General features: G+C 35.0%; 1 protein-coding gene across 1 annotated transcript; it reads right to left on the bottom strand.

The window, feature by feature from the left end:
* Positions 1-5323: 5323 nt before the first annotated feature.
* On the bottom strand, positions 5324-26886 carry LOC137401501 (FAM172 family protein homolog CG10038-like). Its single transcript, XM_068087882.1, has 11 exons — positions 26798-26886; positions 23269-23420; positions 22051-22204; positions 20981-21114; positions 20554-20654; positions 17550-17647; positions 16051-16119; positions 15696-15856; positions 11170-11290; positions 9534-9752; positions 5324-6780 (listed from the first exon to the last, which is right to left on the bottom strand). Exons 1-11 carry the CDS (start codon positions 26867-26869, stop codon positions 6595-6597), a joined length of 1467 nt encoding a protein of 488 aa, XP_067943983.1. The 5' UTR covers positions 26870-26886; the 3' UTR covers positions 5324-6594.
* Positions 26887-27713: the final 827 nt, after the last annotated feature.

The following is a 27713-nucleotide window of genomic DNA, read 5'->3' as shown; positions in this document are numbered from 1 at the left end:
CTACATGTAGAATATACAAAGTATGACTTCAGAATCTTTGATGGTGCTTACAAGGCGCATTTTATCAAACATCAAAAGGCCAATCGTTTGTCCTGATTAAAACTTTTTCATAGCCATTGTTTGCTATAATGAAATTGTGCCGGTCTTCGGGCACTGTAGCACCCCTCCTCCATTTAAAGCAAATCTGTGCACATTCCTAGTCAGCAAATTTTCAACATTTATAAAAAACTGGCCATACATTTTTCTCCATTTCATTCCATTGAAATGAATACCATGCAGAATGAAAGCATCTAGATGAATAAGTACATATAACAGATGTAATGTATAGAAAAATTAACCAATGCTGCCAACATCATTATTAAGGCTAAAATCCATTTGAGATGACAGTCATTCTCTATATATACTGTTGTCAACTTGTGGAGAAGGCAACTCCTGTTCATCTCACCAGTCTAATTTAGTCTTGCGAGAATAATAAGGTCAGTTTGGTACATACACCTGAAAAGATATTCTTATATCAAGCGTAGTGACAGTTCGTCGCAGGCAACCCAACATTTTATGTGCTTACATCAAACCTCAATCCTATTATAGTAAAAACTCGCAAAACTGTAATTCGAACAAAATATGAGTTTGCTGCTACTAACTACCATTTCAAGGCTCAGCTAAACTTGCATATAGTACAGCGACTTTCACTTCTGCATACTTTACTACTCTGGTCTTTTAACGCCTGTCCGAAGAATGACAACTTTGACCCATAGATGGCTCTTGCGACAGACAACACCTGCATGAGTTTCCCACCATAGTGTTGAATGGTAGTTTCCAATTGTTATTATTACGGTTATTAGTATTACACTGTACTCTATTGCAGTATAACCATAATTTACTCTCTCATGTATACCAACTTACACCAACTTACTACAACTTACACCAACTTACATTGCTTCATAAACATGTTTTACTCTCTCATGTATACTGCATATGCATATTGTACCATACTGTATCCGAGGAGCATGTATGTGAGACAATATAGGTGGGCTGTTAAACGTACAGTACTGCAGAGTAATCAGTTTTTAACATCTGGGCTGTTTCAATGTTCGAGTATGGCCTCGTCTGTATTAGCTCAAAGAAATGAGGGTTGTCGGTATATAAATGTAACTGCTTGAAAAGTATCTTAGAATAGAGAATGAATGAATAATTAGGATTAACGATTCTATAAAACATGATTCGGGTGATCTGTGACAGGCTTGCGTGGATGACCTATCTTGATGTCAGGTTCTGTGTAAGTACCCCTTGTTTTAGCCTAAATTAATGCAAGCCTTGAATATAATCAACTAAAGCTCAAGTCATTTCGACAACTAGCATTCTTGGAAAACAAGCAGGATTAGTGGGAAGATTAGCAGGATTAGTGGGAGGCTGTGTTAAATGCAATCTTAGATCCGGTTTGCTGCTAAATAACCAGTGTTTGGCAATGAATCTGCTTTCTTTTAAAACATTAAAAATGCTTTTTTTTTGCTGGACACACAGTTTCGAGTTATCAAGCATGAGTCTGAGAAGGCAAGGACAATTTTATCAGTTCAAGTGAATCTCGGGTAAGCGGGTCTTGAAGTTGAGTTTTGAAAGCTGAAGTCAAATCTGCCAAAAGAGCACTCGGGTTGTGCATTGAACTTGTGACAGCTCTCAGAAAAGCAGACCAGTTTTTCAACAAAAGACCACTTGAGTAATAGGCACAAATTTTTGATTGTTGTATGAAAATATTAGCAAACACAAGCCAGAAGGAAGCATTACCTAAACCATCAAAGATATACGCAATATTACAACAAACAAATGAATTTGGTACATCAGGGAACCACCATGAAAATAGTCATCATATACATAGGTTAGAAACCAAACGTAGAAGCAACGCATGAAAATGGAGATGTCAATTGACCTGCCAGAAATCTACTAAAAGAAATTAGACCTCTCCCAGACTCGACCAAAATAATTGGAGTTAGTCATCATTTCCAATCATTACACTCTCATGACATAATCAAGACCAGCCTATGCAAAAACTAACCCTCTGTAACATGAAGAACAGACCCTGAGCACCTAAATACCTCTCCGCAGGCCAATATAAACATTTATAAAAGAAATCAGCTCTGATGACTCAGCCTTTTTTCCCTCTGTCCGCGGAGTTTTCCTGTCATTTTATGAACCTCCTCTCCTTCACTGCAAAGGCTCAGTCCTCACTTCCTCACCTGCTATCCCAACTGCTGAGTCTCCTACCTATACACTGCCATGACTCTTGTTTGACTGTGGAGACTCGCGGCCATACGGGACTGAGCGAATGAACACGGACGACTGTTCGAGTAAGGGTGTAACATTCATTGGCTGTTTTAAGGTTCTATCATTAATATTGTCATAGAATTTTGTTAGTTTTGTATTTAATTGCTTAACTTATAGAATAAAGAAGTAATTTTTACTGGTAAATATCAGTGATGGTTACAATAGCTTAACATCTTCACTTGTACCTGAACCAGTAATAATCAAGTTGGTTTCCACAACCTTAGCAAAACTACACAAACTAAACATAGTCAAAATAAAATAAGATGACAAAGCAAATTCAACACTGATGTTGTGTGTAAATTCGAATTGTTTATAACATGATTGCTCCCTAAATACACATGACAAGGTGAAGACGAGAAAGAATCGTGAAGGCTGTAAACTCCAATGTGAGTTTCAAAGAGAGGATTAACTTTGTTCATAGTGTTGTGAAAAGTTGGTACAAGTTGGCAACGGCATATGAATCTTGATGAGCCATTTAGAGAAAGCGGAAAATCGCACCAAGAGCACCATTTGTAGCTATATCCGATTCACATTAAGTGTGACGCAAAAACAAAGCGTTATAGATAAAACCAAAATGTTAAATGATGAAACCCAAACTCACACGGCACTGCAGGACATAAAATGAAAATTTAACAAATTAGACACCTCTCTGGTCCTCCCTTTTATATTCAAAATTCCCCACTAGGGGGAATTCCTCCCTGGTTGGGAACCCCTGACCTACTGCTAGCAAAAGGATTCAGTGCTTAGGCTATAATTAGCCTGTTGAATAGTTTTACCACAAAATCAATTCTTGAAATTCAACCACAGACTGTCACACTAGACTTACACGGTTTCCATAAACAATCTGACATGTTTCAAGATATACTTCCAACACTGTATCTTAACAGATTGTACAGCAATACATGAAATAGTAATAAAATCGCAAGTAACATTGAGTGAGTTTTTTACTTTTTTAAAATTTTTCATTGCAAATTTGAATCATCAGTCACATTAATGGCCTGCTTCTTGACTTGGCTTAGTGCACTTTTTCTCCCATGTGTGGTATCGCTGGTTACGCCTGTTGGTGTGGTAATTATCGGAGCTTCCTTTGCTACTTTGCTTGCTATTGGGTCTCATAGTCTGACTCGTCGCAGCTAGTGGCGATGTTCAGAGAGTACTAGGTTAGTCGTAATCCCATTCCCTTAGCTTCCCGCAGTGAGTTACGCATGAAGTAGCGTTAAGTTAGTATGCACTTTCTAAGAATATTACAAGGATTGTTGAAAGAGACAAAGATCAATATAAAATACTCTTTGAGTTGGTTGAACCTAACCAAACTAATATGCTTTGCTTTAACATTTACTCATACTTTTAATCTGCATATTTAATTTTTTAGTTTAAATTTAAGTTCCATTGATTAATGTTTTTGCTTTTAGGCTTCACGATGTCAGTTTTATTTGTCAACAAAACGGAGGCCAAAAACCTATTCACAATTTCACTGTTACACACGCGCTCTTTTATTGTCCAACAATTCATAATAGGAGTTTTAGAAATTTTGTTTAAAACATTTCCAATCACTGCAGCTCATTTCAACCACATTCTACCTATAATCTACATTAATGTTCATTCAACGCTACCATAAACGTGATACATGGCTCACATTTTCGTGAACTGCATAGTTGTTATTAAATCATTATTTTGAACAATTCTTTATCGCCATCTTTCTAGTTACCTGCTAGTTAGTGTCATCAAACACCACTTTAAACACACAGTCTGCGCATGTCATATTGATGTTTGTAGGTGTATCATGTTTATCTCTGTATTGCATATAAAAGTTTGGGAAAGTATAGACTTTTATAGAAATTATTTATGTTGCATCATATTGCTCGCAAATTGAAGCAGCCTTTATAATTTACGCATTCATTCTTCACCTTGATATACTTTACAGCTAGGGTTCTGTCTATTTATAATGCCAATCACCATTTTTTCCTTCTGCATGCAACCGATTCTGAATTGCTAAGGAAAAATTCAAACTTGACACCAACTGAATGTGGTTCTTCATTTGAAGCAAACACTACAACAGACATTTCTAGCGCCGAATCCATTTATATTTTAGTTCAAGTATGTTTATTTTCATTGAAAGCTTGTTCTATTTTCATAACTGGTACTATTTTTAGGTCAGCAATAGATCTATGTATTTTTATATAACAATTTATATGGTCTAGCATTCACACACAGTTGTATTACGCCATTTTTTCACTCAAAGTTGTGTGGTGTAACAATGCAAGAAATGAAACACAGCGAGCCCATCTTGTCCACCAAGCTCATTGTAAACCAAATCCTGGATAACTTGCAGCCTCTGGTCAACAGTGTTTATTCACTATATTCTGACGCAATAGATGTTTACTATACCTGAATCAAACTTACTTAGGACAACAGTGAGAAGATAACTACTATATTCACAAGTCTATGAAGGAAAGAAGAATCATGGCTAAGACAAGACTAAGATATAAAGATGTAGCTAAGCGTAACATGGAGTTGAGAAAACTAGACACATCAGCTGGCAAAAAAAGATAGAAAACAGAGCTGCATGGAAGTCACGATAAAGTCTGAACCATAAGACAGTCATTGTCGAAACAACCGACTGCAAGAGAGTGGGGGAAGAGGGGTGGCCTAATCTTCCATATTTTATCGCTGCTTCACACTTATTCATTGAAACAGACGACACCAACTATGACATCACCAACTATCTTTCGCTTGCAACTATCATAATTGTGACAAATTTTTCTAATCAGCTTGTAGTACAAACGAGCATTGAATCCTTCGAACTGTTTAGTTCAAAGGCTAAAGTTATTACAAGATACTCTCTGGTATTTTAACTGAGACAGTATGAACAGGAATATCTTCATAAACTTTAAACACCTGAGAGTAAATAGTCTGCATAAATGTCTGATGTGTTAAAGACTACAGCTCGGCATGTTGAAAAACTATGTTTATTTTAGTTAGTACAGTACTAGTACTAGCAATTATAAAAGCAACAGCTATCTTTGCATCTCTACATAGTGCATTAAAGGTTGTCTTGCAACAAAATTCACATTACAGTTATTCGGTATCAAAAGGCTCGCCATGTCTTACTCTGCTGTTTTGAAGGTGCAAAATATGTGGAAAGGTGATTACAAGCTCTTAAAAGCTCAAAAACGAACAGAAAATCGCAGCCACACGAGACTGCCGTAGTTTGGATTCCCTTTCTAAAACGGCTCAAATGTGATGTAGTTGTGAGAGATGGTTTCTGTTTACACTTTCTTGCAACCTTATTCGTTGAAATATTTTCACAAATATACTTCACGCATTCAATAAACCTATGTCTATTGTTCTTACGCGTCTGTTTTATCGTCATTGTAATGCTGTCACTTTTAGCACTGATATCTTGTAACTTACCGTAAAAAATCGTTAAACTTTTTAACCTTAGCTCGAAGGAGTACGTGTCATTGTCTGATAATCATGACAAGCCTGTTGGTCACTTGTGATAATCGAAAAGTGCTGCAAAAATTATTTGCGAAGTATTGGGTCACATGATCAGAGAACGACTTGACGATTGAATAATGCCGAAACGAAACTGTAAAGTAGCGAGCATCTATATTTGATACAGGGTCTTCGGTAAAACCCGCAGTGTTTGTCATAAACTAGTACTACGATAAGTTTTATATTGAGCTTTGTATTGGCCTTTCAATTCACGTGAGAACATACGTGACAAGACGATAACCAAATTTGGTGGCTACGTCATAGAAATAAAGATATTCCAATCTACGGCCAATTTTCGTTTTGGAGCTTTTACGAGCTTGTAATCACATTTCCCAATATTTGGCATTACAACACAACAGAGTAAGACATGGTGAATCTTTTAATACCAAATAACTGCAATGAGAATTTTGTTGCAAGTCAACCTTTAACTGTAAGCAAACAAATGAGGTGATAAGTTAAAAAGTTATATATGAATAAAAAATAAAATATTATTAAATACTTCTTTTAGTGAATTCAGAGATTATTGATCATGACCGCGGTGACCAACATAACGCTGTAAAAACGTTTTACTAACCTGCCATGTAAAAAATGGTAAAAAATATGAAATTATGCACTGTATCAATATACATACAGAGACATTTAAAACCAACATAAAATGAAATGTACAAAAATTTTATGCTATTTTTCTGAAAATAGGATAAATTGGGTAGATAAACTTTATGCTAAAGAATAATACACTCCATAATTATGCGCTTCACCAAAACCAGAGTGGTGAATCTAGCTTTGTAGGTTACCAGGAGAGGAATCACGAAAACGCTCCTCTATGAACTTGAAGACCTCGACAAAAGCTTTATGAGGGGTCAGACTGTGTTCATCGGTGCCAGCAGAAAAACAGTCAAGTGGGCTATCTTTTTCTACAGCCTCGCCCAGAAGTTTATGGCTCACAACCCAACTCCTAGAAACCTAGACAATCAAACAAGAATAGATGGCTGATTGTATTATAAAAACAATATGGAAAGTTCAAATTGTAGCATATAAGTTATGCTTGGCAATCATCAGTAGAGATTTGTTGATGTATATTTCTTGAATTGAAACAATCTCTCAACCGCATTACCTGTAAATCAGGTCCTTTTTAGTTAGAATTGGTCTATGGGAGACATGGTCTATTGGTATTTAGATAAGCTTATGTATTGAACAGCCAAATGAGTCTAGATTTCGTTTCATAACATTCTCTCGCTTTAAATAAGTTTGTTACTCCCATCAAATCTAGTTATACTATGTATCTAGCTATAGTGATACTATCGTGATGCGTGTGCATTTAAAACAACTTGCGCAAGATTTTAGTAGGTTTTATCGGTAATGTAACTATTTATAATTGTCTATAATTTGAGATTGTTTTTAATACTTGAAGTGATCTGACTGGCAGGATGTTTCAAGATTAAAATAGATAACACTTGATTGCAGTTAAAACGCACAGAAGCAAAATTCATGCAGAACGAGTTCACTGGTTGCTACCGTTGCTATCGACTGTTGCGTTCACGTTGCAGCTTTATGAGTCTCAATTCTGTCAGTCTCTTTGCAACTATAAATACCATAATCACACTTCCATGTGATCTGAGCGTTTTAACTGTGATCAAGTTTTGTTAATTTTAATCGTGAAACATCCTGGCAGTCGGATCACCTCAAACATAAAAAACTATCACAAATGATAGAAACATATTGATACTTTCTGATATAATTTACTAAAGAATCTAATACAATGTTGTTCAAGCTCATCTTTAAAAGTTGACTTGCAATAAAATTCACATTACAGTTATTTGGTATCAAAAGATTCACCATGTCTTACTCTGTTGTGTTTTAGGTGCAAAATATGTGGAAATGCGATTACAAGCTCTTAAAACCTCAAAAGCTAAAAACCGCCATAGATTGGAATCAGTTTATTTCTCTGACGTTGTCTTTACATTTGGTTAATGTTTTCTCATGATGTTCTCACGAAAATTGAAATGCCAATAAAAGGCTCAATATAAAACTTCTCGTAGCACTAGTTTATGGCAATCACTTCGGGTTTTACCGAAGACCCCGTATCAAATATAGATGCTCGCTACTTTACAGTTTTGTTGCGACTTGGTCTAATCTTCTAGTCGTAATCTGATCATGTGACCCAATACTTCGCAAAGAATTTCTGGAGCACTTTTTGATTATCACAGGTGGCCAACAGGTTCGTCATGATTATCAAACAATGATATGTACTCCTTCAAGGCAAGGTTAAGAAATTGAACGACTTTTTATGGTAAGTTATAAGATATCAGTGATAAAAGTGACAGCATTACAATGACAATAAAACAGACGCGTAAGAACAATAGACATGGTTTTATTGAATGCGTGAAGTATATATGTGAAAATATTTCGACGGACGAGGTTGCGTGAAAGTGTAAACACAAGCCATCTTGTACAACTACGTCCCATTTGAGCCGTTTTGGAAAGAAATTCTAATCTACAGCGGTTTTGTGATGGCGGGATTACCTTTTCGTTTTTTAGCTTTTAAGAGCTTTTAATCTTGTTTCCATATATTTTACACCTACAGCACAGCAAAGTAAGAGATTGTAAATCTTTTGATATCAAATAACTGTAAAGTGATTTTGTTGCAAGTCAACCTTCAAGTTTAAAAACAAACTCATTGATAAAACTCAATACATAAAAACTAGGTGGTGGATAGAGATACATTAATAAAAAAAGATGTTGAACCTATCAAATGAGTTGGTACAGTTAATATGGTAGCACTCTCCTCTCCAGTTTAACGATTTTATAATCTAGTTTTTCTTGATTGTTTATCAACCTAAAAATATGAACCTAAGGATACAAGCTAAATCATTATATGACTCATAGCAGCCATAAAACATTATTAGCAGCAATTGGTAAACATCACTTCAGATTAGAGATGCCCTGATTCTAAAGAAACCAGCAGATCTAACAACAATCTAGACACCAGTAGTTGATCCAGTGAATCTCACTAAAAGCCACATACATATCTTTAATGTTTAATAGTTGAGTCCTAATTCTACCAATTTTTATTATTCATTTAATTCATTCAAAAAGTCCTTTAATTTAGAGCGGACGCATCTTGTAATCTAGGGCGAGCGTGTCTTGTAAACTAGGGCGAGTGTGTTCTGTAAACTAGGGCGAGTGTGTCCTGTAATCTAGGGCGAGTGTGTCTTGTAATCTAGGGCGAGTGTGTCTTGTAAACTAGGGCGAGTGTGTCCTGTAATCTAGAGCGAGTGTGTCTTGTAATCTAGGGCGAGTGTGTCTTGTCCTGTAATCTCGGGTGAGCGTGTCTTGTCCTGTAATCTAGGGCGAGTGTGTCTTGTAATCTAGGGCGAGTGTGTCTTGTCATCTAGGGCAAGTGTGTCTTGTAATCTAGGGCCAGTGTGTCTTGTCACCTAGGGCGAGTGCGTCTTGTAATCTAGGGCCAGTATGTCTTGCGATCTAAAAGCGAGTGTGTCTTGTAATCTAAGACGAGCATGCCTTGTAAACTAAGGCAAATGTGTCTTGTAATCTAGGGCATGTTTGTCTTGCACATTCTTTTAAATCTACAGTGCTGTCCATGAATCTGCTTTTTCATGACATACATGATATAAATTAGAGCAAAGAGATTTTTCAGAAATATATTATCCAGCGAATACACATGTACATAAAATGACATGAACTCAACTACGTACCTTCTTAGTATAGTCATCAATAGGCATGGGAACAGCGTTGTCTCCAGTGAATGCATTGGCATAAACCTTTGTTCTAAAGTGATCTCCAAACTTTTGGTAGAGACTGCGTACCATGATGCCGCCGTTGCTATGAGATTTTATTGCAATATAAGCCGCCTCTGACCTCATCACATAATTCTCCCAGACATACAAAGTGTGTTCTTCAAAAGACCTGCAGCCCTGATGAGGGGAAAATGAAAAAGGCTAGTCATTTGGTTGACAAACATGGTTGATAACAATTGCGTAATCGCAGTATAACTTGTGATTTAAATGACTCAACAAGCAATCAACTACATCATTATTATAAAAAAATTTCCGTTTCTATTCCCAGAAAATTTTTTTTATGGTGGAATCTTCATTAACACTGTTCATGGAGCAATTCTACAAATTGTGAAATGAATTTTTCCGATGTTCCAAATGGACTAAGTATGAACACTGTCAGGGCTGAACTGGCAGCGATATAGCTATAAATCTGTGAAAGCAAACCAATTGTCATTTTTGTGCCATAGTGTACAACCAACACACATAGCTATCTAACAACGCATACTCCACAGCGTGCAACTAATACACACAGCTATCTAACAACGCATACTCCACAGTGTACAACTAACACATATAGCTATCTAACAACGCATACTCCATAGTGTACAACTAATACACATAGCTATCTAACAACGCATACTCCATAGTGTACAACTAATACACATAGCTATCTAACAACGCATACTCCACAGTGTACAACTAACACACATAGCTATCTAACAATGCATACTCCATAGTGTACAACTAACACACATAGCTATCTAACAACGCATACTCCACATTGTACAACTAACACACATAGCTATCTAACAACGCATACTCCATAGTGTACAACTAACACACATAGCTATCTAACAACGCATACTCCATAGTGTACAACTAACACACACAGCTATCTAACAACGCATACTCCATAGTGTACAACTAACACACACAGCTATCTAACAACGCATACTCCATAGTGTACAACTAACACACATAGCTATCTAACAACGCATACTCCACAGTGTACAACTAACACACACAGCTATCTAACAACGCATACTCCACAGTGTACAACTAACACACACAGCTATCTAACAACGCATACTCCACAGTGTACAACTAACACACATAGCTATCTAACAACGCATACTCCACATTGTACAACTAACACACATAGCTATCTAACAACGCATACTCCACATTGTACAACTAACACACACAGCTATCTAACAACGCATACTCCATAGTGTACAACTAACACACACAGCTATCTAACAACGCATACTCCATAGTGTACAACTAACACACATAGCTATCTAACAACGCATACTCCACAGTGTACAACTAACACACACAGCTATCTAACAACGCATACTCCACAGTGTACAACTAACACACACAGCTATCTAACAACGCATACTCCACAGTGTACAACTAACACACATAGCTATCTAACAACGCATACTCCACATTGTACAACTAACACACATAGCTATCTAACAACGCATACTCCACAGTGTACAACTAATACATACTGTAGATCTAAATAACAATGTAAACTGTATACTACCTCGATATCAGGTCTTTTATCGTTGCCATTGAGTATGATGAGACCATAACCTTGTAATAAGGCAGCTCGTATGTATGGTAGCTGGGTGCCAGACTCTATAGACTTAGAGTAGATCATTGTCCTAAACAATCAACAACCTCGAGTGTGAATCTCTGACATCAAATATCCTGCCTGATCTTAAAGGTTGACTTGCAACAAAATTCACATTACAGTTATTTGATATGAAAAGATTCACCATGTCTTACTCTGTTGTGTTGTAGGTGCAAAATATGTGGAAATGTGATTACAAGCTCTTAAAAGCTGAAAAATGAACAGTTAATCGCAGCCACACGAGACCGCCGTAGTTTGGATTCTCTTTCCAAAACGGCTCAAATGTGACGTAGTTGTGAGAGATGATTTCTGTTTACACTTTCATGCAACCTTATTTGTCGAAATATTTTCACAAATATACTTCACGCATTCAATAAAACCATGTCTATTGTTCTTACACGTCTGTTTTATCGTCATCGTAATGCTGTCACTTTTAGCAGTGATCTCCTATAACTTACCGTAAAAATTCGTTTACTTTTTTAGCCTTGGCTTGAAGGAGTACATATCATTGTCTGATAATCATGGCGAGCCTGTTGGTCACTTGTGAGAATCGAGAAGTGCTGCAGAAGTTATTTGCGAAGTATTGGGTCACATGATCAGATTACGACTTGCCGATTAGACCAAACCGAAACAAAACTGTAAAGTAGCGAGCATCTATATTTGATACAGGGTCTTCGGTAAAACCCGAAGTGTTTGTCATAAACTAGTGCTACAATGAGTTTTATATTGAGCTTTTTATTGGACTTTCAATTCACAAAAGAACGTCACGTGACATGGCTAAGTCAATTTCGTGACAATTTCATGGCTAAGTCAGAGAAATAAAGAGATTCCAATCTATGGCGGCTTTTCGTTTTTGAGCGTTTTTGAGCATGTAATCACATTTCCACATATTTTGTACCTAAATCACAGCAGAGTAAGACATAGTGAATCTTATGATACCAAATAACTGTAATGTGAATTTTGTTGCAAGTCAACCTTTAAAATAGGATCATGATTTGCTATGAACACCCAGAATAGATATAAATATGTTGGCAAGCAAAAGTTGAATTTCTTTCCAAACTGAAAGAGAGACGAGAAAGCTAAGATGATTTGTATTAAAATGTTGAGAGGTCATGTTGATGAAGTCAATTTGTTTCTATGTAAAGAAACTACTATAAAATGGTTCAGATACTAGTATAACTAGTATAACAGTATAACTAGTATAACAGTATAACTAGTATAACAGTATAACTAGTATAACAGTATAACTAGTATAACAGTATAACTAGTATCACAGTATAACTAGTATAACAGTATAACTAGTATAACTAATATAACAGTATAACAGTATAACTAGTATAACAGTATAACTAGTATAACAGTATAACTAGTATAACAGTATAACTAGTATAACAGTATAACTAGTATAACAGTATAACTAGTATAACTAATATAACAGTATAACTAGTATAACAGTATAACTAGTATAACTAATATAACAGTATAACTAGTATAACAGTATAACTAGTATAACAGTATAACTAGTATAACAGTATAACTAGTATAACAGTATAACTAGTATAACAGTATAACTAGTATAACAGTATAACTAGTATAACAGTATAACTAGTATAACTAGTATAACTAATATAACAGTATAACTAGTATAACTAGTATAACAGTATAACTAGTATAACAGTATAACTAGTATAACTAATATAACAGTATAACTAATATAACAGTATAACTAGTATAACTAATATAACAGTATAACTAGTATAACAGTATAACTAGTATAACAGTATAACTAGTATAACAGTATAACAGTATAACTAGTATAACAGTATAACTAGTATAACAGTATAACAGTATAACTAGTATAACAGTATAACTAGTATAACAGTATAACTAGTATAACAGTATAACTAGTATAACAGTATAACTAATATAACAGTATAACTAATATAACAGTATAACTAGTATAACAGTATAACTAGTATAACAGTATAACTAGTATAACAGTATAACTAGTATAACAGTATAACAGTATAACAGTATAACTAGTATAACAGTATAACTAGTATAACAGTATAACTAGTATAACAGTATAACTAGTATAACAGTATAACTAGTATAACAGTATAACTAGTATAACAGTATAACTAGTATAACAGTATAACTAGTATAACAGTATAACTAGTATAACAGTATAACTAGTATAACAGTATAACTAGTATAACTAGTATAACTAATATAACAGTATAACTAGTATAACAGTATAACTAGTATAACAGTATAACTAGTATAACTAATATAACAGTATAACTAATATAACAGTATAACTAGTATAACTAATATAACAGTATAACTAGTATAACAGTATAACTAGTATAACAGTATAACTAGTATAACAGTATAACTAGTATAACTAGTATAACTAATATAACAGTATAACTAGTATAACTAGTATAACAGTATAACTAGTATAACAGTATAACTAGTATAATTAATATAACAGTATAACTAATATAACAGTATAACTAGTATAACTAATATAACAGTATAACTAGTATAACAGTATAACTAGTATAACAGTATAACTAGTATAACAGTATAACAGTATAACTAGTATAACAGTATAACTAGTATAACAGTATAACTAGTATAACAGTATAACTAGTATAACAGTATAACTAGTATAACAGTATAACTAGTATAACAGTATAACTAGTATAACAGTATAACTAATATAACAGTATAACTAATATAACAGTATAACTAGTATAACAGTATAACTAGTATAACAGTATAACTAGTATAACAGTATAACTAGTATAACAGTATAACTAGTATAACAGTATAACTAGTATAACAGTATAACTAGTATAACAGTATAACTAGTATAACAGTATAACTAGTATAACAGTATAACTAGTATAACAGTATAACTAGTATAACAGTATAACTAATATAACAGTATAACTAATATAACAGTATAACTAGTATAACAGTATAACTAGTATAACAGTATAACTAGTATAACAGTATAACAGCGAATATATAGTTGCTAAGAGCAAATCATGTTTGTTATTAGACCAATAAAATATTATTATTAATTAATAATTATACTAATATTATATTAATAAAAAAGCTTTGCACCGAAAATTTTTATTAAACATATAATAACATTAACTATTCTAACTTTTAAACGTCATATCATGAGAAAAGTGTTTTGTGCAATTTAAAAAAATGGAAAAAATAAAAACAACTATAAAGGTTTTCAAACTTTGTCAAACAACTGTAACCTTCAAACTTCATATCATGAGGAGAAAGTTTTGTGCAGGTCAAATAAATTAAAAAAAACAAAATAAAACAATTATAAAAGTGTTTAAAAGTAAATGCGAAATGATTAGCAAGTAATATCTAAATTAAGTCTGTTTTGCTACGGTTACAATAAAATGATTTGATAATGATACAATTAATACGAACTGAAAAAAACAACAAAAATCCTGAATATGTTGAATTAATAATGAAAATTCTTGCATAGAAGCGTGTGTTTAAAAAAAGTTAATTTTCCACCAGATGCTACCCATCATAACTTTGAATACGATGATACTGGTACCTCTCGATACTGCTACCTCTCGATACTGGTACAAATGTAAAAATGAGATATCTTTTGTCTACCAAACGGAGAGAGAATGTCGAAGCACGCGTGAGAAGAATTAGCCTTGACCCCAGATATAGTAATTGAACCTTACGAAAAATATTTCTTAACAGGGGCATGGTAACGTGTAGGTGCATTGCTAAAATAATTAGCGTGCGCTATAGCTATATGTATATAGCTATCTGCTCTATACATATAGCAGATAGCTATTTGTATATAGCTATCTGCTATATGGTAAATGATAACACTTTAAATACTTATGCTTGAATGGCTCAGTGGTAGAGTGTTTGGATTTTAAACTTGCAGTAGCAATCTCCGTGTGTTCAAATCCATCAGAACGCGGATAACATTTCGAAGATTTTATTAGCTGTAGCTGGACACGCATACACAAACTTTGAGACATATAGATTGATGCTATATATTGGCTAGCAGCTGTTTATAAAAAAAGCAATTTTCTTTAATTATGATGTGACTAACAACTACCATATGCCAGGTTACATTTCCTTCAAGTACTGCCATAAACAAATTAAACTAGTACCATGGAGTACCAAAAAAATTGTCAGGCGTGACAATAAAGCACAGAGGATACGCAAAAATTATGAAGTTCTAAAAGTGGTTCATTGAGGTTTGAGTACTCCTTGTCTATAGACACTGAATTATATGACACTGAAATCTGACACAAAAAGCAGGTTGTAGCGAGTTAACAGTGACTGATATTCCCTCCTATAAACAACCAATCAAATGATGATAAGTTGCTGATTGGTGCTTTCTTAAAACAGAGTCCACCACTCACCTCCTCGCCCATTGTCCTGCCCTTGTTCTCATATTGTCTCCTCCACCATGGATGAGCACAAGAAGTTTTTCAGCAACCACATAGTCTCGAGAACAAAAGATTACTGTACCCGGGTTATCAAAATCCGGATCAGGGTGATCAGTGCGTGGATCAAATGATCTCTGTGAATGGCATAATAATGGATCATTTACAATCAATTTGCAGAAAATATAGGCCAACTTTATTCATACTTTGATTAAAAACGAATTAATAAATTGAATAACATTTAATTTTTATTAAATCCCATGCAGTGCATAGTCCTAACTCTCGTGATAGAATGATACAATGCATATATTTATATCCCACCAACACTCACTCTTTTAGGCACAGATAATTTTCTTAGCTCCAACTTCAGCATCCTGTTATACAGCTCCTCCGTCATCAACTGCAAAAAACTCATTTTAATCTTTCAAAGAAATTTGTGGCAGAAGGTAAAGCAATCGAAATCAGAGAATGGTTAGGGATTAAAGGGTTAAAAGATTAGAGCAGATGAAATAAGGGATGAGGAGAGATAAACAAGAAGAGAAGGTAATGGAGGGAAAAGACGAAGAGGGGAGAAAATGGAGAAGAAAGGGAGAGAAGAGTAAAAGTTAAGATTAGGAAAAGAGAGAATGAAATGAGAAGGGAGAGGAGATGGCAGAGGGAGGAGAGAGAAGGATTTGAAAGAAGACGAAATGAACAGAGAGGGTGAAAAAGAGGGGTGGAGAGGGTGGATGAAATGGAGGGTGTAAAGTGAGGGGTGTAGAAAGTGAAGAATATACAGTAGATAAAGGGGTTCAACTGAAAAAAATGTGACAAAGAGTTTAGATGTTACAACTATTTAGTCAAGTCATATGATTATATTAATGACTAGCTAAGCTCATATATAATCCCTCTTTTACGCTTTTTTAGTTAGAAACTCTTACATTGTAAGTAAACAGGTAAAATCAAATTATAACCGATGTCAATGATTTCTATAAAACTTGACTCTCAAAAATTTGAGTCGGTGGCTTTCGTTGCATCCTAAATCGGAATAGAGTAGAGTAGATACACATACAACTTAAAACTCCTTTTACATAAATTCCACTTACATTAACAACTTGTGTAGTTTTTGCTTCATATTACATAAAAGACTCCACAACAAAGTGTGAAGTCGGAGAACATTCCCAAATTCGACCTGATTAGTGAGAGTCCCATGGTTCGCCTTAAAATATTGTTTTCTTCCTTACCATACTTGGTAGGGTTAACGACATATATTATATATGATCGTACCCTGGCAGTCTAGTTGGCAGTGAGTGAAGTTGTCAGGTCTATTAATAAGACGCAGAGAATATGTAGCCGTTGTTAATATGCAAATGCGTTTTAGAGGGTCGATATGCCAAGGTGAATGTCACGAGTTGTTCCTGTTACATTGTAGAAGCGTCTTATATATTTTACTGTTCATATAACATAAATTCTAACAGAAATTTTCTTAGAAAGGATCAGTTACTTCGTAGGAGCTACCGTAGTTTAAACACGCTGAACTATTATGCAACTGTATGTATGTACTGATGTATAATAATAATAAATAATAATGAGATGTTAAAGCAATTCAAGAGGAAATAATCTGACTATGAAACAGGACAGACACGAGCACTAGCGACTAACCAACCAAATTTGCCAAGTAAAACCTACTTCATCAAATAGAACAAGTTAAACCAGGTCGGGAACGCAAAGAAAAACCAGACACAACTCTGATAAATAATTAAACTATTATATTTATATAATATTAAATTTAACTATTATATAATTTATGATGAATATACATTGATAAATAATTTTATACTGTCAGCTTACCTCAGCAATCCCTTCATAACGTGTCTGGTTGTCGCGAACATTGTTGCCATGGTAATTCTGCTTTACAGATTGACCTGTCGTGTCCAGGAGCGTATCCACTGTAATGAACATGAAAGGGAAGTTTTCATTTCTCATGTTTCCGACGAATGAGAGAATGCCAGTAGTCGGGCATGTTGCCAAGAGTTAAGTCAGCCAATGACCAGTTTCATACGAAAGCAGAAACTTAATTATGAGGAGATCAGGGCAAAAATTGCAAAGTTGTCTATGCTTTTCAGAATGGATTTGCTTTTTCTTAATATGTTAGCTTAAATAACTGTGAACAAAACCCTTTGGCCAGGAACAGCTTCTTTGAGTTATTGTAGAGAGAAATATTACAGCAAGCCTGTTGAGAGATATTCGATAATTCTGTAGAAATTTATTTAAAATGATTCTGTGGCTACCATAACTGCTATATAATTCTGGCGATGAATAGCATTTGGAACAACTCTATGTATAACGCATCAATAGCTCTAAGAATGTTGACTCTATAGATAAGACATCATTAGACATTTCCACAGATGAGAACTCTATGAATAAGACACAACAGCTTTACAGATGAAAACTCTATGAATAAGACATTAGACAGCTCTGCAGATGGAGACTATATGAATAAGACATTAGACAGCTCTACAGATGAAAACTCTATGAATAAGACATTAAACAGCTCTAAAGATGAAAACTCTATGAATAAGACATTAGACAGCTCTACAGATGAAAACTCTACGAATAAGACATTAAACAGCTCTAAAGGTGAAAACTCTATGAATAAGACATTAGACAGCTCTACAGATGAAAACTCTACGAATAAGACATTAAACAGCTCTAAAGGTGAAAACTCTATGAATAAGACATTAAACAGCTCTAAAGATGAAAACTCTATGAATAAGACATTAGACAGCTCTGCAGATGGAGACTCTATGGATATGACATTAGACAGCTCTACAGACGAAAACTCTATGAATAAGACAAGACAGCTCTACAGATGAAAACTCTATGAATAAGACATTAGACAGCTCTGCAGATGGAGACTATATGAATAAGACATTAGACAGCTCTACAGATGAAAACTCTATGAATAAGACATTAGACAGCTCTGCAGATGGAGACTATATGAATAAGACATTAGACAGCTCTACAGATGAAAACTCTATGAATAAGACAATAGCTCTAAGGACACAATTAAAAGTTCCAACTAGCGGTAAGTGCACAAAAAACTTCAAAGGATGCTGATGGTCATGCTGTTGGAGGAAACAAGAGAGTTAGGATTGACAGACCGTAGCATGGGTCAGCATGATAAAAAGACAAGCTGTCAAGCCTTGTTCACATATAGTTTGCAACATACCTATGCGCCTCATCGTTGGTTTATCCTGTTTCTAATGCTTGGCCAGTCAAACATCAATTAAAGTCAAAGCTTATCAGAGACTGGTAAGTAATCTGCCCACCGTAGAGGGGCAACAGATGGAGCGTTTCAAAGAGTAAGCAAAAATCGCTCGCTGACAAAAGGTAAGAAATTTACGAGTGATAGTTGAAACTTTTCATGCGACTCCGACGACATATTTTATCTGTTAGAATGTGCATTGACTCTATGCGTCTATGACTCTATGCGTCTATGACTCTATGCGTCTATGACTCTATGCGTCTATGACTCTATGCGTCTATGACCACAAGATTAAGATGAATAGCCAATGACGCGGGATCTTTGTGAACTTTTGACTTTTGTGTGGTGTTTTCTCTCTCGCACAAAGCAGAAAATTATATGTGATCAAAGCTTTGAGAATGGAACGAATAGCAACAACACCAACATCGAGCAACCGAAGCAGAAGATAATTTACGTACCTCTTCCAGACCCGGTTTAAAGTCAGCATCTGTAGAGTTGGCGAGGCCATTTGATGCACAATTAACAACAGCAAACCACAAATAAAACACATCTATCTCAACAAAAATGTCAAATACCCAAAAATGTTGTCAAGTTTTGATTCAAACAGCTCATATATGTCAGTAAACATACACATATTTTTGTGGAGCATTAGTAGAAAATTTGACTGTTTTATCATAAATTTTTAACCGCAACAGTGAAAACGAAAAGTTAATTAATTTCTAATATATTGAACAAAACTAATATACATATATTTAATAAATACATTATATAAGAGAATATATATAATATATTCTTAATAAGTCAGTTTTACTAAAAGCCATCCGATATTAACAAAAGTTCAGTGAAACGTAAATACATGAGCCAATTGCTGATTGGTTAGGTATATAGACAAATGATTTAGCAAAGTTATGAGCCCTTCATGGAACCGAAACTCAGAACAACACACTCAATTGCCCGTTATCAGACAGCAACAGTAATTTTGGTAATTTTCTATCAATTGCGACTGTTTTAGATGTTCGAGGCGGTATGACTACCGGAATGTTTTAAGATCGACAAAACTTGATTGTGGTTTAAGGGCTCAGATTCAAAGGAAAGTGCGATTATGACTTCTACAGTTGCATAGAGAATGACTGAATACAAATATTTCGACAAAATTTGACCGTAATAGCCAATTATAATATCAATTATAATAATGATAGCAACTAGTGACATCATTTCGACACAGACTGTACCTTCCTTCAGAGCATTTCAACCGCGATAAAGCTTCGACAACTTTAATCCAGGTGAACCTTTTGATACCAAATAACTGTAATGTGAATTTTGTTGTAAGTCAACCTTTAAAACATCTTGGTAGTCAGCTCACCCCAAAAATCAAAAACAATCGCAAATGATACTTTTGATAAAATCTACTAAAATTTTGTGTTAGATCATCTTAAAAGTATTATTAACTAAAGGAAACGAGAAATTCATAGAAAGACATTGTTCAGACCAAAATATTTATTAGCAGTTTTAAAAAACGAACAAAAAACAACAGCTATCACTCGTTGATGCATAGGAAAAACATCAACAAACAAAACTATGACTTACCTTTCCATTCCAGCCCGTAGACTTTCTTGAGCCTATCAGCAGGGTTAGTGTAGGCACTCACTGTGGAACTAGACAGCACCTCTCTAATGCTTGGTCTTCGCCTGCAAGAAAGACTGTCAAAATTATCCTTGTTAAGTACACCTACAACTATTTATACTAATCAATACTATACTTGTTAAGTATACCTACTACTATCCAAAGGATTTAATCATTGTATTTTGAAAATTGCTTCGGGTGTAGACATATTTGTTGAGATTTTACACCATGTTGGAAAGTTCACAAGTAGAGGTTTGACTGCATAATGGAATTTAAAGACAGTCTGGCAAAGTCAGCAGATGAAATACCGAGGTTGCGCCAGGCATAAAGTGACAAACTGAGCCAGACCTCAAAATAGAGAAAGGAAACTATGATCACATATAAAACTTACGTTGGTTCGATGGTGAAAAGCCATTTCACTGTCTTTCTCAGCCCCTCACTAACTGAGTTTGGAATCGGATCGTAATCTGCAGCTTTTATTCGAGGAACAATATGATAATCTCTGTCCTGCTCACGTTTAACAAACTACAATGAGGGAGGTTGTCAACACGGATAAACTGAAATTGATGGATTTTATTGCGTGAAACCTATTAACAGAAATTAAAAATTTAATAACACTAATAATTTAATAAAAATCTATAACAGAAACGATTAGTTCATTGAGGTGATAAATACTCTTGCCATGACTATTTAGTCAAAATAAATTTTCAGTCATATCTACTTACAACCAATGTATTTAGTACAATGTATCACTTACAACCAATATATTTAGTACAATGTATCACTTACAACCAATATATTTAGTACTATGCATCGCTTACAACCAATATATTTAGTACAATGTATCACTTACAACCAATGTATTTAGTACAATGTATCACTTACAACCAATGTATTTAGTACAATGTATCACTTACAACCAATGTATTAAGTACAATGTAACACTTACAACCAATGTATTAAGTACAATGTAACACTTACAACCAATGTATTTAGTACAATGTATTACTTACAACCAATGTATTAAGTACAATGTAACACTTACGGCCAATGTATTAAGTACAATGTAACACTTACAACCAATGTATTAAGTACAATGTAATACTTACAACCAATGTATTTAGTACAATCTATTACTTACAACCAATGTATTTAGTACAATGTATTACTTACAACCAATGTATTAAGTACAATGTAACACTTACAACCAATGTATTAAGTACAATGTAACACTTACAGCCAATGTATTTAGTACAATGTATTACTTACAACCAGTGTATTAAGTACAATGTAACACTTACGGCCAATGTATTAAGTACAATGTAACACTTACAACCAATGTATTCAGTACAACGTATCACTTACAACCAATGTATTAAGTACAATGTAACACTTACAACCAATGTATTCAGTACAATGTAACACTTACAACCAATGTATTAAGTACAATGTAACACTTACGGCCAATTTGCGCATGATCATGAAGTAGAGGATGGTGCCGGCAGCCCAGACATCCATTTTGTCGCTGACTGGAGCAGCACTATCATTTAGCATCTCAGGCGGGTTAGCGAGAGCTGCACCAATCGTCTGTCTACTTAATTGTCTACTGGCCTGCCTGCATGTGCAAAACTTCAAACCCTAATATCCCGATTTACAACAAATTTATTTGTAGCTGAATTGACCACTAAACCACTGAGTTGAATAAATTACAACACAGCAGAGACTATTAGATGCAAGTTGTACTGGTTAGTCTGACTGATTTTCTGAAGAGGTTTGGGAGATGAACAGAACTGAAAGTTGACAAGTGCTGCAAGTACTGGCAAGTACTGCAAGTACTTGTACTACAAGCAATCTTCGAGGTAACTTCCCAATCCATCTCTTTTGTTTAAATACTCAAACAGCAACATTAGATACTACACAAGTACAGAGCATGACACTTCAATAGCCTAAAACAAAAGACTAAACAATAGCCTCACTACTCAAGGAAATCCCCATGTTCGCTATGTTTCCATTGTGCGGATTTGGAATTGCGTACACATCGAATTACCAGACAATAAGCGTTTTAATGGATACTCGCTTGTTGTGGATTCACGCCGGGTGCTTTGTTACAAAAAATAAGGATTTCTACGCCAAAGATCAAAGCGTTGCATTCGAAACTTTTGAAATTGATATATGAATGACTGAAGTGTGGAAAATGTTTAAAACGGTATATGGTATAACTTGTATGGAATTTTCTTGCGCATAATTTGCAATAGCCATTTCAATCTTTTACATAAATGAAACATTCAGTAAAAATTGGCATGTAAGAAAACTCAATTGAATTGCTTTGCTGTTTTCACTTCGCGGATGACGCAAACTTCTGGATCAACCACGTCATGAAAACACAGTATTTGGCTAAACTCTACAAACCACAGCAAGTATGTAACAGATATAACGAATAAATAAGTAAAACTGCTCAAACTGTAATAGGTTTACGCCGTCTCCAACAGTCTTTTAGTGTGAAAGATTGAATAATTTGATTGAATTCGATGAATAAGATTGATTTCGTCTGGTTGAGGGAAAAATTTACCAAAAGCTGCCGCAGATCAACCTTGTTGTATAAACATCAGTTTCACAACACGCGAGCCAACTAAACAAACTTTGATGGATAACTGTGACCAACATCACAAGTTCACTTACAGAGAGTATCTCTTTGACAGACCAAAGTCACCGACTCGCAAGGTCTCATCTCTACTGATGAAAATGTTTTTAGTGGTGAGGTCTCGGTGTACAACTCGACAGCTGTGCATGTATTCAAGGGCTTTACACAACTGTACAAACCATTCCCATATCTGCAGAAAAAGCTTTGTAAAGTTACAGGGTTACACAAGACAAATGTAATCTGTATGACCTATGACCCGAAATGCACGCATAAGGAAACAAATCAAGACAGATAATAACGAAGACACAAAGTTAGAAGCTATATTTAAACAAAGATATTTTAATATTCATCATAACTGAAAAAGCTTTCAAAATAGTGGAATGCACCTTGTTAAACAATTCTGTATATTAGTTGTACAGAGTGGAGTGTACGTTGTTAGATACCTGTGTGTACAGTTTGTACATAGCAAAGTGTACCTTAGTAGATAGCTATGTATAGGCCTATCAGTCAGGGAGAGTAGAATTATGTTGTTATACTTAACTATTATTAATTATAAGTATTAATATATAAGTATTAATATATTAATACTAGATGAATGCCGGGTAATAAAAAGGTCTTTGCACAGAAAATTTATTTTTATTCAACATGTACATTTACCATCATAACTATTAAACTTCATATCACATGAAAAGTGTTTTGTGCAGTTCAAATAGAAAAACTAAAACTGTAAAGGTGTTTAAAAGTGAAATAATTAGCAAGTAATGGCTAAATAAAGTACGAATTGTTACAATGGTTACAATGAAAAATGAATTAATCCTGATACAATTAAAACCAACTGATAAAACAATATGTTGAATACGTTGAATTAATAATAACAGAGGTTGCATAGAAGTGTGTGTATGAAAAAGGTTACTGTTGATTCAGAAGCTACCCATCAAAATTTTGAATACGACAATACTGGTACCTCTTGATAGTCGATACTGGCACAAACGGAAAAACGAGATAACAAAATTAAATGCATCAGTGAAACACACGAAGATACTTCGTCTGAACAAACCGAAAAAGGATGCAGAGGCAACTCCTACTCAAGAATGTCCATGTGGAAATTTTTTAGTTTTACACTTTCTAGCGATTCCCTTTGCAATAAGCGGAAATTGAAAGTTGATGTTGTGCCGTTACAGTTGCGTTGTAATGGAACATTTAAAACTGACAGGACACAATTGAAAATTACAAATAAAGAAAAATGAATTATGGATGGAAATCGAAATATTTGAAATGGTTTTTAAAAAATTTCAAAAGAGGAACAAACACAAAAGGTAATATTAATCTATCTATATACCTCAAAGTTTGTGTGTATGTGTGTGTGTCCAAGAGATTTGGTCTCAGAACCTCTTGTTCACCAGACCGACACTTTACTGACTAAACCACAAGAGCTTGATAGCGTTCGGGTCAAGACGCAAAGTCGTGGCATAACGTTGGTAGCTCTTATTAGTAAGCTTCCTTCAAATTATTCATTGGCTATTATCCAGACTAATAGCAAGTGGCAGGAAACTCTCATTACCTCTCATTGTTTATAAGCTAATTTTTAATATAAATAAAAAAAACATATATAAATTTCAAAACTTGTCATCATCTTTTCAGATGTCTGCCTGTCCATTTACATCTTGGAATGAAAAGTTCGCTGAGTGCTGGATTTGAACTCACAGAGATTGCAACCACAAGTCTCACACCACACACTTAACCACTGAGCTATACAGTCCTTAGCATTTTATTGCTCTCATGATATACCATATGCACACGCTAAATGTACACTTTTGATTATCAACTAATAATCCCTTTTACAATTGTTATTTTTGAAATTGTTTAAAAACTAACTGTTTGCTACCTTACCTATTTGTTAATTTGTAATTTTTGAATTTGCTGTTCAGATTTCAAATGTGCCGTTACACTTATATTTCCAGTTTTTCGTAAAATACGATTGCTTAATCGGTAAAGACTAATACTTTTCACTCAGACAATTGTATTTAGAAATAGCCTCTAAATTCTCTCTCCGTTCGGTCAGACAAAGTACCAGACAAAGACAGTCCGGTATCTCGATTTTACATTTGTACCAGTATTAAGAGGTACCAGTGTCGTCGTATTCAAAGTTTTGCTGAATAGCTTCTGCTGGAAGAGTAACCTTTTTCAGACACACACTTACATGGACAAACTGTTGTTATTAATTCAACATATTCAGGATTTTGAATTTGTTTTCTCAGTTCGTATTAATTATATCATTGCCAACTCATCTTTTATTGTAATTGTAGCAAAACAGACTTAATTTAGCTATTAATTGCTAATTATTTCACATTTGCATTTAAACACTTTTATAGTTGTTTTATTTTGTTTTTTAATTTATTTGACCTGCACAATACATTTTCTTCATAATATGAAGTTTGAAAGTTACCCTTTGTTTGACAAAGTTTGAAAACCTAGTTTGAAAGTCAGAATGAGAACTGTTGTATTTGTAACTTTGCGCAAAATAAAACTTTTTTGCGCAAAAACTTTTATTACCCGGACATTCACCTATTTCATAATAAAATGTACATACTTAGCTATAATCGAGATAAGAATACCGTAGACGAGCTCAAGCTAAGTAAGATGAGAACGGACTGGCCATGTGGTTAGATGTGCGTGTTTGTAAACTTGCAATTGCATTCGTTGCTAGTTCAATTTTAGTACAGTGGGATTTTTCATTGCAAGATTTTAATCGCTATAGCTGGACACATCGACGACAGCAGACAAACAAACAAACAAAAGACAAACATTGAGATATATCTATATGTATATTTCTCAAAGTATGTCCGTATGTCGTATATCTGTCTGCATTCCGACTATAGCTATTATTAGAATAGCCTAGCTGATCAACAATGCTGGCCCAATGTCATTGCCTACCAGAATTTGAAGCTTACTAACTAGCTTAGTAGAATTTTCCATTGGCAATGTGCCAGGCCACTTGACAATGGCCTGCCACTTGTTGGAGAGTTGCCTGCCAGCAAGTGGTAAGCAAATCTCATCACTTCTCATTGTTTATGAGCTGATTTTTAATACCCGGGAGGCACAGCTAGTATATATATATATATATATATATATATATAGAAAATATTGTTATGGTTCCACTTTAGAGATATGCAAACGGAAGTGCATAACTTACTTAGTCCATATTGGACTAAGTTTAAAGTAACTCAGCTTATATATTTTTTATTGTTTTATATTTCGATTATTTTTGAAATTATTGAAACTAATCTATTATCTTAAGTTTTCATCAGTTTCTTCAAAAATAAAAAAACAACTCAGAAAAAGTCCAAACATTGCAAACAATTTGTCATGTTAAGTCAAAACCTTGCTCAAATTTCGATCAGTTAAGGGAAAATTTGGATGTTGAAACGACGAAAGAGAGGTGTAGCAGTACCCTTTTTTATAGTATTCATGCTCTAACTGTGGGAGTTTATCTACCACTTATATAGTTGAAGATTTCCATAGCGACTATTGCTACATCAAGATTGGCATAAAAATGACAGTACAAACCTCATCTTCAGTGAGCCTTATATCAGTTTTAGTAACTCTTTCGTAAAGGTCCCCATTCTCGCAGTACTCCATCACGATGCAGACCTTGTTACCGTCTAAACAGAAGGTAAAGCAATGAGATAAGAAAATAGGAGAAGGCAGTGAGATAGAAAAGGGGGGAGGAGGTGGAGAGAAAGGGAATGGGAGGAAGAGAGAGAATGAGAGATATTCCATAGCAGAGATAGGGTGGGGTAGTAAGAGATAGGGTGGGGTAGTGAGGAATAGGGTGGGGTAGTGAGAGATAGGAAGGGGTAGTGGGAGATAGGGTGGAGTAGTGAGAGATAGGGTGGGGTAGTGAGAGATAGGAAGGGGTAGTGAGAGATAGGGAGGGGTAGGGAGAGATAGGGAGGGATAGGGAGAGAAAGAGAGCGTAGGGAGAGATAGGGAGAGATAGGGAGGGGTAGGGATGGATAGGGAGGGGTAGGAAGAGATAGGAAGGGGTAGGGAGAGATAGGGAGGGGTAGGGAGAGATAGGGAGGGATAGTGAGAGATAGGGAGGGGTAGGGAGAGATAGGGAGGGGTAGGGAGAGATAGGGAGCGTAGGGAGGGATAGGGAGGGGTAGGGAAGGATAGGGAGGGGTAGGAAGAGATAGGGAGGGGTAGGGAGAGATAGGAAGGGGTAGAGAGAGATAGGGATGGATAGGGAGGGGTAGAGAGGGATAGGGAGGGTAGGGAGAGATAGGGAGGGGTAGGGATGGATAGGGAGGGGTAGGGATGGATAGGGAAAGATAGGAGGGGTAGGGAGGGATAGGGAGGGATAGGGAGGAGCAGGGATAGATAGGGAAAGATAGGGAGGGGTAGGGAGAGATAGGGAGGGGTAGGGATGAATAGGGAGGGGTAGGGATGGATAGGGAGGGATAGGGATAGATAGGGAGGG

The sequence above is a fragment of the Watersipora subatra genome, chromosome 8 (assembly GCF_963576615.1).
Source record: "Watersipora subatra chromosome 8, tzWatSuba1.1, whole genome shotgun sequence".
In the NCBI taxonomy this organism is placed as follows: domain Eukaryota; kingdom Metazoa; phylum Bryozoa; class Gymnolaemata; order Cheilostomatida; family Watersiporidae; genus Watersipora; species Watersipora subatra.
The sequence above is the reverse complement of the archived record's forward strand: the minus strand, read 5'-3'. Positions and strand labels throughout refer to the sequence as shown.

Bases quoted from the DNA above. Each gene is read 5' to 3' on its own strand.
- LOC137401501 (XM_068087882.1), bottom strand. From the start codon at position 26,869: ATGGAGTACTGCGAGAATGGGGACCTTTACGAAAGAGTTACTAAAACT. The intron at 21,115-22,050 runs GTAAGTGTTACA...CCCTCATTGTAG, and splicing joins TGATCATGCGCAAATTGGCC to TTTGTTAAACGTGAGCAGGA. The intron at 11,291-15,695 runs GTGAGTGGTGGA...TTGATTGTTTAG, and splicing joins GCAGGACAATGGGCGAGGAG to GACAATGATCTACTCTAAGT.